At 36.0% G+C, this 14798-nt stretch overlaps 1 protein-coding gene across 6 annotated transcripts in view; it reads right to left on the bottom strand.

Moving 5' to 3' along the window:
* The window catches only part of PARG (poly(ADP-ribose) glycohydrolase), a 132227-nt gene that overhangs the window by 72358 nt on the left and 45071 nt on the right, over positions 1 to 14798 (bottom strand). For all 6 annotated transcript variants that reach the window (XM_030335500.1, XM_030335497.1, XM_030335498.1 and 3 more), the window contains 2 exons: positions 3814 to 3906; positions 396 to 553 (listed from right to left, as the gene is read on the bottom strand). In XM_030335500.1, the coding sequence (XP_030191360.1) occupies positions 396 to 553; positions 3814 to 3906 (251 nt within the window). The remainder of the gene's footprint in view (positions 1 to 395; positions 554 to 3813; positions 3907 to 14798) is intronic.

Genomic DNA, 14798 nt, shown 5'->3' with positions numbered 1-14798 from the left:
TAAAACAAACTTAGCTAACGTACTGACTCAAAACTAGGTTAACAACATGTCCCTCACAATTGGCATTTACACAAAGAGAATATGGTATAAAATGGGTATCTCTTATTGGAATTTTAAATAAGTTTTCTTATACAAATGACATTGTTTTTCATTGTTTCCCCATTCCTTTCTAGTGTTGATAATGGAGAGTAACTATATAATAACAAAGATTTTCATTGAACTTTAATGATCTTGCCTACAAAATGGCAAAAATACCACTTAACTCACTGCATTATAAAGATTAAATTAGATAATTGGACATAAAATGTTTGGTCTATGGCAAATCACTGGACAAATATTAGTTCTTTCTACCCTTCTCTATTTCACTGTTTAAGAGGTGTTCTCTGAAAACATACCGATTGAAGTTAATGTCTGGGTAGCTAGAATACTCGGATTTCATCTTAGCATTTCGCCGTGGAAATGTGCAGAAGAAAGCATTAGCTAAAAGACTGGCAATCTGTTCCTGTGACATTGTGATGGAATGATTCATCTTCTGTTTCAGGAGCGGTATTGGCTGATAGAGGAAACAAAATATACAGACAAGAAGAGCCATAATTAGTTTAGCAATTTCAAAAGCAGAGGCACCAAATTGCATTTGCTAAATTAAGGCAGGAATAATTTCAGGCCACTCTTGAGTTCTTAAATCAGCAACACTGTTGAAGTCAAGGGCAGTTCATCAAGGATGATTGGAAAAGTGTACTTGTTTGACAAACTGCAGATTTCTAATCAATAATGATGATAGTGAAGAGAACACAAAACATTACTTATTAGTGGAAAACAAGATTGTTTTAGCAAGTAAGAAATAAATACACATTATCCATGTAATGAAAAATTAAAACAAAAGATGAAATGGGAAATTGCAACACCGAATGGAGCTATTATAGCATATGCTAAATTTTATTCTCACTCATATTAAACATTGCTGGACAGAGCAATTTTTCTATTGTAGTCCTAAATAAAATGCTAAGGAAAATAATTCAATAAATAAGTCTTTTCCTTCCAATTCTGAATCACACTTCACTTTGACAATTTCTTTGAGACCTAAATCTAATTTTATTAAAGCAATTAATAGGACATGTGTATACACACATATGTATAATGTGTAAGAAGATAGGTATTTCCTTTATAATCATTTTAAATCAAGGAAGATACAGGACATTTTTCCTTCAAATTTTTTATGACTGAAACGTCTTCTAGTTGTCCCAAACCCAAATTCACTAATCTTTTCTTTTCAGTAAATTCACAGGACCTAAGTATTGTGTTCAGTGGGTTTTATTCTACTTTAAATGTTTAAAATGTATGTTTTTAAAGATATGATAGTAACGCCAAAGACCAACTGCCAGTATACATATCAGTTTTTAAGTTTTAAAATGCTCCAGCATGATATTTAAGGATGCTTTTCTTTCTACCTTTCAGTAAGACCCAGAACTAAAAATCCTGGATATGTGCATTCATGTCAAACCAGTATACTATACATAGACAACTGTCCTGATCATATTTCAGCAAACACCAAAGTGAAACACAGGAAAGGCAGGCAAGACAAATCAAAAGTACAATGATGTAACAACTTTTTTCTAACAGAAAATATACATCAATGCTAGACTAAAACTTTCCTAGAAAAAGAAAAGGTTAAATTTGCAGTTCAACTATTTCCCTTGTGAAAATACAAAGGTAAACAAACAAGGGAAACCTAAAGAATCATTATAGTTTCCAAAAATCTCTCCTTTTAGGCCTTAGCAATTACCATTTCTAAGAAAGAAGAAACAGAGACCTCATATTGATTTCCATTTCCCACCCTATGCATTTATTTACAACTCAGAAATGCTTTTAGAAAAGGTGACAATGTATCAGTGATTTAAAGCAAACTGTTACTTAGTTTTAGCTAAAAATGAGCTTTTAGGGGAGCAAGGGTGGCTCAGTTGGTTAAGAGTCCAACTCTTGATTTTGGCTCAGGTCATGATCTCACAGTTTGTGGGACTGAGCCTCATGTCTAGCTCTGCGCTGACAACACACAGCCTGCTTAAGATTCTCTGTCTCCCTTTCTCTTAGCCCTTCCTCCCAGTGCATGTGTGAGCACTCTCTAAATAAATAAACATTATTTTTTTTTTAAAAAAAGAGCTTTTAACTACTATTTATGAAGTTATCCATAAAAATGAGTTTAAAAATTAATGGTGATATTTTAGGCTTAATGAATGATAAATGCAAACATTCTTAACCCCCAAAATAATCAACAGTATGATTTTAAATAGAATAACTGGGGCACCTGGGTAGCTCAGTTGGTTGAGCGACTGACTTCAGCTCAGGTCATGATCTCATGGTTTGTGAGTTCAAGCCCCACATTGGGCTCTGTGCTGACAGCTCAGAGTCTGGAGCCTGGTTCAGATTCTGTCTCCCTCTCTCTTTGCCCCTCCCCCACTCATGCTCTGTCTCTCTCTGCCTCAGAAATAAACATTAAAAAAAATTTTTTTAATAAATAAATAAATAGATAGAATAACTGATTTCTGTTTTCTTAGAGGAGAAATCCTAAAAAGTCATACTTGGGGAAAACTGAAGGATGTAAATCTTTTTTTTTTTTTTTTTTTTTTTAAGTAGGCTCCATGCCCAGTGTGGAGCCCAATAACCGGGCTTGAACTCACCACCCTGATATTAATGCCTGAGCTGAGATCAAGAGTTGGGTGCTTAACCAACTGAGCCACCAAGGCACCCTAGAAGATGTAAATCTGATTATCAAATGCTTAGCTAGATAAAAATAAGAGTGGTTTAATATGAACCAAGATTTTTCAAAAAGTTCATGTCCAAAATGTGTTTCCTTTAATTTCCTTTTTATAAATCTAAAATTTACCTTTTAGATTCGGTCTAGAGAATGTTGATGTGATAAGTCATTAAATAACAACATATGCAGCTCAATTTGCCAAAGATATACTTTGATATCAAACTGAAATGTTAATTTTCACAGCAGAGATTTTTCTTTTTTTTAAGATATTTTTTAATGTTTATGTATTTTTGAGAGAAAGAAAGCAGAGCACGAGTGGGGAGGGGCAGAAAGAGAGGGAGACACAGACTCCAAACCAGGCTCCAGGCTCTGAGCTGTCAGCAGAGCCCGATGCAGGGCTCGAACCAATGAACCACAGGGTCATAACCTGAGTCGAAGTCAGACACTTAACCAACTCTGCCACCCAGGTGCCCAGCTCATGGTGCTTTCTAACTTTTAAAAATGAAAGAAAGAATCTGGTATTAATCAAGAGTCAGTTAAGTGTCCGACTCTTGATTTTGGCTCAAGTCATGATCTCACAGTTTGTGACTGGAGCCCTGTGTTGGATTCTGTGTTGGACCCTGCACTCACAGCACAGAACCTGTGTGGGATTCTGTGTCTCCCCCTTTCTCTGCCCCTCCCCTGCTTGCCAGCTCTCTGTCTTTCTCTCAAAATAAATAAATAAACTTGAATTGTTCTAAATCCATTAGTATGTTTTGGGATAATGACCTCTTTTTAAGTTAGAGACTGTTTAAACAAAAAGAAAATAGGAAGTCTAAGTAAGCAAATATCAACAGAGTAAACTGAAGCTCAGAAATTGAATGCTGCATTTTTAATGTCCTTTTGCAGCATTCCCTCTAGCCTCTAACCCGTTCTTCAGTATAGCAAACTCCTCATACTCTTTGACACAAACTGTTTCCTATCTCTCTCTTCTCTCTCTTTGACCCTGACCATTACAGTTTAAAAGAAATTCAGTTGTGAGTCTCAAGAAAGCTACTGGGGAAAAAGTTATTTCTACTAACCTGGGTGCAAATATTTGGCAAACAGAGTGCAATTTTCACCATATCAGGCAAAATCGACTGATATAAATGTTGAGCTTCTGCTTCTTCAAGTACCTGAAAACCAATAAAATATTTTAGTGAATAATAACCAATGAACAGATGTTTATTATGAAATTAAATTACATACCTGCTTTTCACAGGAGCCCATAACGTACATTATCAGTATCATCAAACTCATGTAAAAGTATACCAAGATGGGCACTAAGGTGAACTCAGGTAAACTTACAAATTCATTTTCAAATATATGTAATTTACCTCAATAACCTCTGAAAACTAAGTATCCCAAATATCACATCTCTCTCATATCAACATTTATAATTAAATAAAACACTTGCAAATAAAAAACAGTACATCCTGCCCTTGCTTACAATTAAAAACTGCTAGACCAGTAAGGGTTCTCTCAGAAACCTCAAGAATCCATCTAGCTTCAATAGTCTATAACTTAAAAGAAATCACCATAAAAGCTATAAAAATTATTTCAGAGCACAGTATAATTTTCAAATCTAACATACTGGGTAGTAAACAATGAAGTTTCTGATGACCTTAGAGTTTTCCTTTTCTAGGCACCCTTGGGAAGTTAAAACCACAATTCCCATATCATAATGTGATGCACAACAAAGATAACATTCACAGCCCATTTTACTTTTATAATTTCCCATCTCTACAGGCTTTAGAAATTAGGTCTTTTAATCCAATTTCTCTCTAAAAAGGCAGGGCATTTCTTTAAAAGTACTAAAAATGATAATACTGTTAATTTGGAAATTAACCAATTTGGAATTAACTAACTAACCATTTGGAAATTAATTTGTTAACAGTCAAGATTAAAGTAAAACATTTCTCTACTTAAAATTACATTTGAACTAAAGAAAGTCTCACTTATTATCTAGTCTGATTCTGTCATTATTACTGAGAAAAGAAAACTGAGGCCAAGGAGGTTACCTGACTATCCTAGATTGAGACTGTCAATTAGTAATTAAATCAAAACTAGAACCCAAGTATTCTCACCTCTACTCCACTGCTCTCCCCACCTCTCTATGTGACCATGGGATTACTGAGAATACAGACCTTCACAAACCTACAGATTTTCTTTGCTGTAAACTAGAATAAAGGAATATTCATTCGCCTATATGCAGCTGCACAAGGTATGTGTGTAAACAGAAAAAGTAACAAGTTATTTTACTCTAGTTTTAGAGGGAATTTCTAACACTAAGAATTTTCTTTATCCAGCGCTCTAAAAATCAAACTATACTTACCTCCCTCTTTAAATTGGGACAGTAGAAAAACTAATATTCAGAATGAACAGAAAGATATTTACAATTCAGGGAATTTGGGATTCAATTAATCACAGATACCTAGAAAACTAAGTGAATAACACAAGACAATTATTAATTCTGGGAAAAACAAAAAGTTGTGCTAGAAAAGCAATCATATCTTAAATATGAACAGTGTTTTTACCACCCTGGTTTAAAAAACAGAATATTGATCTTAATTGAAATGAATATGATAACTATAGTGGGAAATGGGAAGTAGAAATAACGCTTATGTTAACGGTGAAGGGGGAAGTGAACGATAGCTAAATCCTAATCCTCTATAAGGGGAAGTTAACACATTTAAAAAAAAAAAAAAGAGTTTGAAGTGGTTAAATGGTTGCCTCTTCATTATAAGCCTCTTTACTATAATAAAAATAAAAACTAAATTGAAAAAATATAGTCATAGAAGTCATTCTACTATTTTAGAGGTACACATTAAAGATACTTGCTTTCCTTTGCCTGAAAATGCAGAAAACATTAACACATTTGTTTAAAAATTCACTTTTCGTACTTATAATTCATCCTTTTGCTTCTTAGAACATATTTTGAAATAATTATGGATTCATAGGAAGTTGCAAAAATAGTATAGAGACGTCCAGTTTACCCTTGACCCAGTTTTCTTTAATGGTTACATTTTACATAATATCAAAAAACAGAAATTAATACTGGTACAGTGTGTATCATTCTATGCTATTTTTTATCACATGTACATTTGTGTAACCAACAGCAAAATCAAGATACAAACCTTGTTCTCTATAATCTTTCTCTCCTGCTACCCATTTAGTCACCCCCCTCCTTCCTCCAACCATTCCTAAGCCCTACCAACCACTAACCTGTTTTCCATCTCTACAATTTTGTCATGTTATATAAATGGAATCAAACAGTATATGTCGTTTTAAGACTGAATTTTTGGGGGTGCCTGCGTGGCTCAGTTGGTTAAGCGTCCGACTTCAGCTCAGGTCATGATCTCACGGTTTGTGAGTTCGAGCCCCACGTTGGGCTCTGTGCTGACAGCTCAGAGCCTGGAGCCTGCTTTGGATTCTGTGTCTCACTCTCTCTCTCTGCCTCTCCCCTGCCCATGCTCTGTCTCTGTCCCAAAAATAAATAAAACAGTAAAAAAAATTTTTTTTTTTTTAATTTTTTTTTCAACGTTTATTTATTTTTGGGACAGAGAGAGACAGAGCATGAACAGAGGAGGGGCAGAGAGAGAGGAAGACACAGAATCTGAAACAGGCTCCAGGCTCCAAGCCATCAGCCCAGAGCCTGACGCGGGGCTCGAACTCATGGACCGCGAGATCGTGACCTGGCTGAAGTCGGACGCTTAACCGACTCTGCCACCCAGGCGCCCCTAAAAAAAATTTTTAAAAAAAGACTGAATTTTTCATCCAGCATAATGCCCTTAAAATCAACTGAAGTTGATACAAGTATCAATGGTTAATCCCTCCTTATTGCTAAGTAGTATTCCATGGTATGAATATACTACAATTTGTTTAACCATTACTCACTGAGGGACATTTTGTTTGTTTACACTTTTGGGCGGTCACAAGTAAAGCTGCCTTTTACTTTCAACTTGCCTATATCATTATGTCTGAAATGATTTCTTATAAACAACATACAGTGCATCTTTTTTATTCACTTGGTAAATCTCTTTTTTTGTTTAACGTTTATTTATTCTGAGAGAGAGAGTATAAGCAGGAGAGGGACAGAGAGAGAGGAACAGAGAGAATCTCAAGCAGGCTCTGCCCTGTCAGCAGAGCCTGACATGGGGCTGAATCCCATGAACCACGAGATTATGACCTAAGCCAAAATCAAGAGTTGGATGTTTAACCAAATGCTCCCACTTTGTAAATCTCTTTGAATTGGTAGATTTAGACCACTTAATTTACATTTAATTTAGGGAATATTCATTTCATTTTTTATTTTCTATTTATCTGTTCTTTTTTCTTCCTTCCTATGGGCTACTTAAACATGTTTTAGAATTCCATTTTTATTTATCTAAAATGTTTCTGAGTACATCTGTTTGAATAGATTTTTTCTTTATTGGCTGTTCTAGGCATTACATTATATATAACTTATGACAGTTTACTGGTGTCAACATCTTACCAATTCCAGTACAGAAATTTTACCTTAGTTCAAGTCCCTTTATCCTGCCCCATTTATAATTTTCAAATTTCCCTACATAGAAAGAACCACATTAGACCATACTATTTTTGAAAAACAGTTAAAGACAAAATGTCAAACACAATTTAAAATAGTCAAGAAAAGTCTATTATACTGACTACATGTTTACTCTTTCTGTTGTTCTTCTGTCCTGATGTTCCAAAATTCCATCTTGTATCATTTCCTTTCTGTTTCAAGAAATTCCTTTAGACATTCTTTTAGGATAGGTCTACTAATGACAAAGTCTCTCCTTTTCCTTCATCTAAACATCATGGTTTCCCCCTTTATTCCTGAAGAATATTTTCACTGGATATAGAATTGTGGGTTGACAATTCTTTCCTTTTAGTCCTTTGAAAATATTTTATCATTTCCTTCTAGTCTCCATGTTTCCTGATGAGAAATCCACTATCATTCAAATTGTTTTTCTCCTATAGGCAATGTGTCATTTCTCTCCTAAAGCTTTCAAAATGTTTTCTTTGCCTTTTCAGAAGTCTGACTTTTAGGAAGTCTTGGCATGGAACCCTTGTTTGGGGTTCACTTGTCTTCTTCACACTGCAGGTTTATGTCTTTTGTGAATTTGAGAAATTTTCAGCTATTATTTCTAGTTTTAAGCTACTAATTCTTCTATTTTTTCAGCCTTGTCCTCTTTCTCCTCTCCTTCTGGTACTAAAACGACATGAACATCAGATCTTTTGTTATAGTCCCAAAGGTCCTTAAACTGTTTGTTTGTTTTTTTTTAACATGAAATTTAATGTCAAATTGGTTTCCATACAACACCAGTGCTCATCCCAACAGGTGCCCTCCTCAATACCCATCACCCACCCTCCTCTCCCTCCCACCCCCAATCAACCTTCAGTTTGTTCTCAGTTTTTAAGAGTCTCTTATGTTCTGGCTCCCTCCCTCTCTAACCTTTTTCTTTTTTTCCCCTTCCCCTCCCCCATGGTCTTCTGTTAAGTTTCTCAGGATCCACATAAAGTGAAAACATATGGTATCTGTCTTTCTCTGTATGACTTATTTCACTTAGCATAACACTCTCCAGTCCCATCCACATTGCTACAAAAGGCCATATTTCATTCTTTCTCATTGCCAAGTAGTATTCCATTGTATATATAAACCACAACTTCTTTATACATTCATCAGTTGATGGACATTTAGGCTCTTTCCATAATTTGGCTATTGTTGAAAGCACTGCTATAAACATTGGGGTACAAGTGCCCCTATGCATCAGCACTCCTGTATCCCTTGGGTAAATTCCCAGCAGTGCTATTGCTGGGTCATAGGGTAGTTCTATTTTTAATTTTCTGAGGAACCTCCACACTGTTTTTCAGACTGCACCAGTTTGCATTCCCACCAACAGTGCAAGAGGGTTCCCGTTTCTCCATATCCTCTCTAGCATCTATAGTCTCCTGATTTGTTCATTTTAGCCACTCTGACTGGCGTGAGGTGATGCCTGAGTGTGGTTTTGATTTGTAGTTCCCTGATGAGGAGCGACGTTAAGCATCTTTTCCTGTGCCTGTTGGCCATCTGGATGTCTTCCTTAAAGAAGTGTCTATTCATGTCTTCTGCCCATTTCTTCACTGGATTATTTGTTTTTTGGGTGTGGAGTTTGGTGAGTTCTTTATAGATTTTGGATACTAGCTCACCAAAGGTCCTAAAACTGTTTTTTATCCAGTCTATTCCCTTTCTGTTGTTCCAAATGAATAATTCTGTTGTTCTTTTTCAAGTTCACCATTTGTTTCTTCTGTCATCCCATTTCTTCATTGAGCTCATCCACTGCATTTTTTAAATTTCCGTTATTCTATTTTTCAGTTCTAAAATTTCCATTTGGTTTTTCTTTATAGCTACTATTTCTTTGCTAGAACTATTTTTTCATTGTTTCAAGCAGGTCTATAATTGCCCATTGAAGCGCCTTTTGTGATGGCTGCTTTAAAATCTTGTCAGATAATCCTAGAAGCGCCTGGGTAGCCCAGTCAGTTAAGTGTCCAATTAAGGCTCAGGTCATAATCTTGTAGTTCATGGGTTCGAGCCCTGCATTGAACTCTGTGCTGACAGCCCTGAGCCTGAGCCAACTTCGGATTCTCTCTCTCTCTGCCCCTCCCCCACTCATTTTCTGTCTCTCTCAAAAATAAACATTTATAAATAAATAAATACATAAATAAAATCTCATCAGATAGTTCCAATATCTCTTTTATATTAAGGTAGGTATCTACTGATTGTCTTTTCTCATTTCAACTCAGATTTTCCTCATTCTTGGTAAGGAGTCATTTTGGTTGAAATCTGGATACTGTGGGTATTATGTTATGAGATTCTAGATCTTATTTAAATCTTATTTTAGCAGGTCTTCTGTAACAGGGGAAGGCAAGAGCTGCCTTATTACTGCCAGTTCAGAGTAGAAAGTCAGGTTTTTTACTTGGTGAAGAGTGGGGGAGGCATCCTGTACTACTCAGTTGGGGTAAGAGTTAGACCTCCCCACCAGGCCTCTACTGTATCTTTTCTAGGGCCCCACAGACCCTTGTTGGTCAGTCTTCTCTCCACCTTTCAGAGTCTTTCTCATATTTATAAAAAAATTTTTTTAATGTTTTTATTTTTGATTGAGGGAGAGAGAGAGAGAGAGAAAAAGAGAGAATGAGGGAGAGCGAGCACGAGCAAGGGAGGGGCAGAGAGAGAGGGGGAGACAGAATCCAAAGCAGGTTCCAGTCTCTGAGTTGTCAGCACAGAGCCCGACGTGGGGCTCGAACTCCTGAACCACAAGATCATGACCTGAGCCCAAGTCAGACGCCCAACTGACTGAGCCACCCAGGCACCCTGGAGTCTTCTTATGTTTATATAGTGTCCAGGGTTTTTAGCTATATTAAGCAGGAGAGATGGGGAGAAATGTCTACCCAAACATTTTTAACCTCAAGACATTTAACCTTATGTGTCTAAATGGGCTGACAGCTGCTTCTCCTTTGGGCACCTGTCCTTGTCTTTTAAAATTGACATATGAGTAGTTGCTGCCCTGCTTTGCTGACTGTCACAAGCTTTAAAATATCACTTATTTATCTGATAAAGCATTTTTGTACTGGACTTCTTCACAACTGTCAACACTTCAGAGCTATGTCTAAAGCCGCTTTGGAAACAAAAACAAGAACATAAAAAACGTCATTTGAGAACATAACCAACCCAACTACTGCTTGAGACAGAATGCATAATTTAAAAAGCTACCTTGATCTCAAGCCCTCTCACATATTATTATTTTTATGTGAATGTTACCGTTTACAAATTATTATTTATTATTAATCTGTACACTGCAAACCAAGATACAAGCGGTGAAAGGTTTTTAAAATGTAAATAATTTCGGGGCAACTGGGTGGCTCAGTCGATTAAGCATCTGACTTCGGCTCAGGTCATGATCTCACAGTTTGTGGGTTTGAGCCCTGTGTCAGGCTCTGTGCTGACAGCTCAGAGCCTGGAGCCTGCTTTGGATTCTGGGTCTCCCTCTCTCTCTGTCCTCCTCCCCTCCTTGCGTTCTCTCTCTCAAAAATAAATGAACGTTAAAAAAAATTTTTAATTAAAAAATTAAAATGCAGGGGCGCCTGGGTGGCTCAGTCAGTTAAGCGTCTGACTTCGGCTCAGGTCATGATCTCACGGTCTGTGAGTTCGAGCCCCACGTCAGGCTCTGTGCTGACAGCTCAGAGCCTGGAGCCTGTTTCAGATTCTGTGTCTCCCTCTCTCTCTGCCCCTCCCCTGTTCACGCTCTGTCTCTCTCTGTCTCAAAAATAAATAAACGTTAAAAAAACAAATTAAAAAAAAATTAAAATGCAAATAACTTCTTCACTTGCAGAGTAACAAGAACCTTAAACAATAAATAACAGTTATAATACATCATATATTATGTTTATTTATAATAATGGTGATGATGATTATAAGGAAAAATAAACATTAAATAGTAAAAAGGAGAGCTTCATTAAATTTTCCCAAAAGTAAAGCCCTGCCCTCTACTGGAAAGTCTGCATAGATAATTATATGTAGCAAGTGTTTCTGCATATGAATGTGTGTGCGTGTATTGTGTTTCTTCTAGTCCCACAAATCCATTATGCATGTCTCAATTCAAAATTGACACAATGAGTTCCAAAATTATAATACTATTTAGTTCATTGCTTCTTTTTAAACTTTAAACCTGCTTGTTAATTCAACTGGCCAATAAACAAAAATCTTGAGTATTTATTATGTGCCACTGTGCCAGGAACGAAGACAAAGCTCTATGCTCTCTCTGTGACCCCCTCAATAGGTCAGCCTTAACCCTGAAGGGCAGTCATCACAGTGACTGTGGAAAGGCTAGTCCTTTAGCAGATAGAAACATGGACAAACTACTAAAATAAAGTAACTGATTTGCCAAATGCCAGAACATTATGAATGATTTAAATATCTAGAAGAATGCAAATAAGAGATGTTTACTTATTTCTTCTTTCATAGAATACTTGACCAACTAAAACCAAATCTGTGAAATGTGCTCTAACACTACAGACATATTCATATGTGCCTAAGTACAGTATCTAGCACACAGAAAGTATTACATAAATAATGACTACTGAACTTTGAGAGAATAAGTGAAATGTGTAGCTGATAAAATCAGGAAACTACAATCATTTTACTAAAGGAGGAAGTTTCCATAGATATACTTCTTCAAACAGTTCATAGCAAACAACTTTTAAAAAGTGTCCAGTCACAAATCAGTGAACATAATAAACACCTTAAGCCATTCCATTTTATCTACTGGTCTAAACCTAGTTAGATCCCAGTAAAATTCTGATATCACTAATAATCTACTTTAATGAAAACGTTCAAAAAACTTTATATGTAAGGTCTAAACTACATATAAATAATTTTATTTAATTATTAAATTAAATTTTAAATTTTATTAAATAATTTTTCAAAATAAAAAGTATATCACACCCCAAAATCTGAAGAGGAAAAAACTCATAATCCTATGACCCTGAAATTAAAATAACTGCTCAACTTTGTTAGTTTTTAACTAAATGGTATACTATATTTTTCTGTGGCTTGTTTTTTTGCCATTAGAGAAAGCCACAGAAGTCCTTCCATGTAATAGAATGATAAATGCTACACAGTATTCCATAGTATAGATGTATAATTCTCTATCGATAGTAACTATTTTTCCCAACATTAAATGAAAATTTTAAAAATACAGCAAAGGGGCGCTTGGGTGGCTCAGTTGGTTGAGAGCCCAACTCTTGGTTTCAGCTTAGGTCATGATCCCAGGGTCATGAGATCGAGCCCCGTGTCCAGCTTGGCACTGAGCATGGAGCCTGCTTTAGATCTGTATTCTCTCTCCATCTTCCCCTCTCCCCTCTACCCCCTGCTCCCACTTACTCTCTCTAAAAAACAAAAACCAAACAGCAAAGTTAAAATAACTATACACTGAATACTCATACACTCAGTAATTTCTATGATTACATTTTTCTATATTTACTTTTGTCATATATCTACCCATCCATCAATCCATCTTTAAATGCATTTTGAAGTAACTGGGGACATCAGTACTTTCATCACTTCAGCCTGCATGTCAGTAAGCAGTATAGTTTAAAATTTGATATTTAGTTTAATATTTATTTACAGTTTTTTTTCCTTTGAGGTAAAATTTACATACAGTGAAATAAGCTAACCTTAAGCAGTATACTTAAGTGGCGTGTTACCATTCAACAAATTTTTACAAGGGTATACACCTGCATAACCCAGACCCCTACCAAGATATAGGACATTATCAAAACCCTAAAAGTTCTCTCATGCCCCTTCCCAGGAAACTCCTATCCCCACACCTGAGGGACTACCATTGTTCTAAATTTGTTCTATTATAGATTAGTTCTGCCTTTTGTAAAACTTCATATGTTGGAAACAAAGGACCTGTTCTGTTTTATGGAAGGCTTTTTCCCGCTCAACACAATATTTTATCAGTGATTTTGTTCCCTTTTATTATTTTATTCCACTGTATGAATACACCACAATTTGTTTATCCATTCTCTTGCTGATAGACAACTGAGCTGTTTCCTGGTTTTGGCCAATAGGGAAAGATGCTATAACTTTCTTGTATAAACACAAGACTTTTTGTGTACATACTTTCATTTCTCTTGGGTATAGAAAGCAGCAGAATTAATGGGTCATAGGGTAGGTAAATGTTTAGTTTTCTTTGTTAAGATTTTTTAAATGCTTTTTATTTATTTTGAGAGCGCAAGCACACATGAGCGTGTGCAAGTGGGGGAGGGGCAGAGTGAGGGAAGGAGAGAGAATCCCAAGCAGGCTCCGAGCCTTGTCTCAATCCCACAAACCCTGAGATCATGACCCCAGCTGAAATCAAGAATTGCTTGTATAACTGACTGAACCACGAATGAGCCACCCAGGCGCCTCTAAAGGTTTGTTGTTTGTTTTCTAAAGAACTGCTATATCTTTCCCACAATATAAGATAGTAGTATCATTGTACACTCCCAACAACAAAGTATGCGAATTCCACTTGCTCCACATCTCTACTTACAGTTGGGTCATTTTAGTTTCAGCCTTTCTAGTGCTTATGTATTAGTATTCAGAATACATAAATACAATTCATTTATTTGTTAGGTAAACTTGTTGCAGATATTTTGCCCTGTTTTTAGTTTGTCTGTTCATTTTCTTAATGCCTTTAGGTGACAAATATTCATTAATTTTTTTATGGCTAATGCTGAGTCCTATGAAATCTCTGCCTAAGTGACAAAGATGCTTTCTTCTAGAAGCTTTATGGTTTTAGCTTTTGTATTTAGAATTATTTTCCATACATGCTGTGTAGGGGAAAGTATATGTATATCCCCCATGCATATATCCAGTTTTTCCTGCACCATTTGTTAAAAAGAGGTTTCTTTTCTCCCATTCGATTGCTTTGGCACCTCTGTTGAAAATCAAATGATTATATGACCATGGGTTTTCTTGGCTGTCCACTGAGCCATTTGCTTCTTTGTTACATTTTGTTTTTATTGAAGTTTAATTAACATACGATGTTATATTAGTTTCAGGTATATAATATAACGATTCAACAATTCTATATTACTCAGTGCTTATCACAATTTGATTCTCATGCCACTGTCACACTGTATTAGTTTTCTTAGGCTGCTAAAGCTAAGTGCACAAACTGTGTGGCTTAAAACAACAAAAATTTATTCTTTCACAGTTTTGGAGGCTAGAAGTCTGAAATCAAGGTGCTGGCAGGGTCATTCGCCCTCTGAAAGCTCTAGGGAAGAATCCTTCCTTGCCTCTTCCTAGTTTTGGTAGCTACCAGCAATCCTTGGGGTTCCCTGACTTTTAGAAGCTTTCAAGAAATCGTAGCTACGATTATGATGATACATATTTTACCCTCTTACTTGTTTAACATTCTACTACACTTAAATGACTAAATATGCAACAAGACTTGGTTCATGTTTCCCTGTGAAGCCTTCCCTGATTTTCCTAATT

This window comes from Lynx canadensis, chromosome D2 (genome assembly GCF_007474595.2).
Source record: "Lynx canadensis isolate LIC74 chromosome D2, mLynCan4.pri.v2, whole genome shotgun sequence".
In the NCBI taxonomy this organism is placed as follows: Eukaryota; Metazoa; Chordata; class Mammalia; order Carnivora; family Felidae; genus Lynx; species Lynx canadensis.
This window is presented reverse-complemented; position numbering and strand designations above follow the sequence as displayed.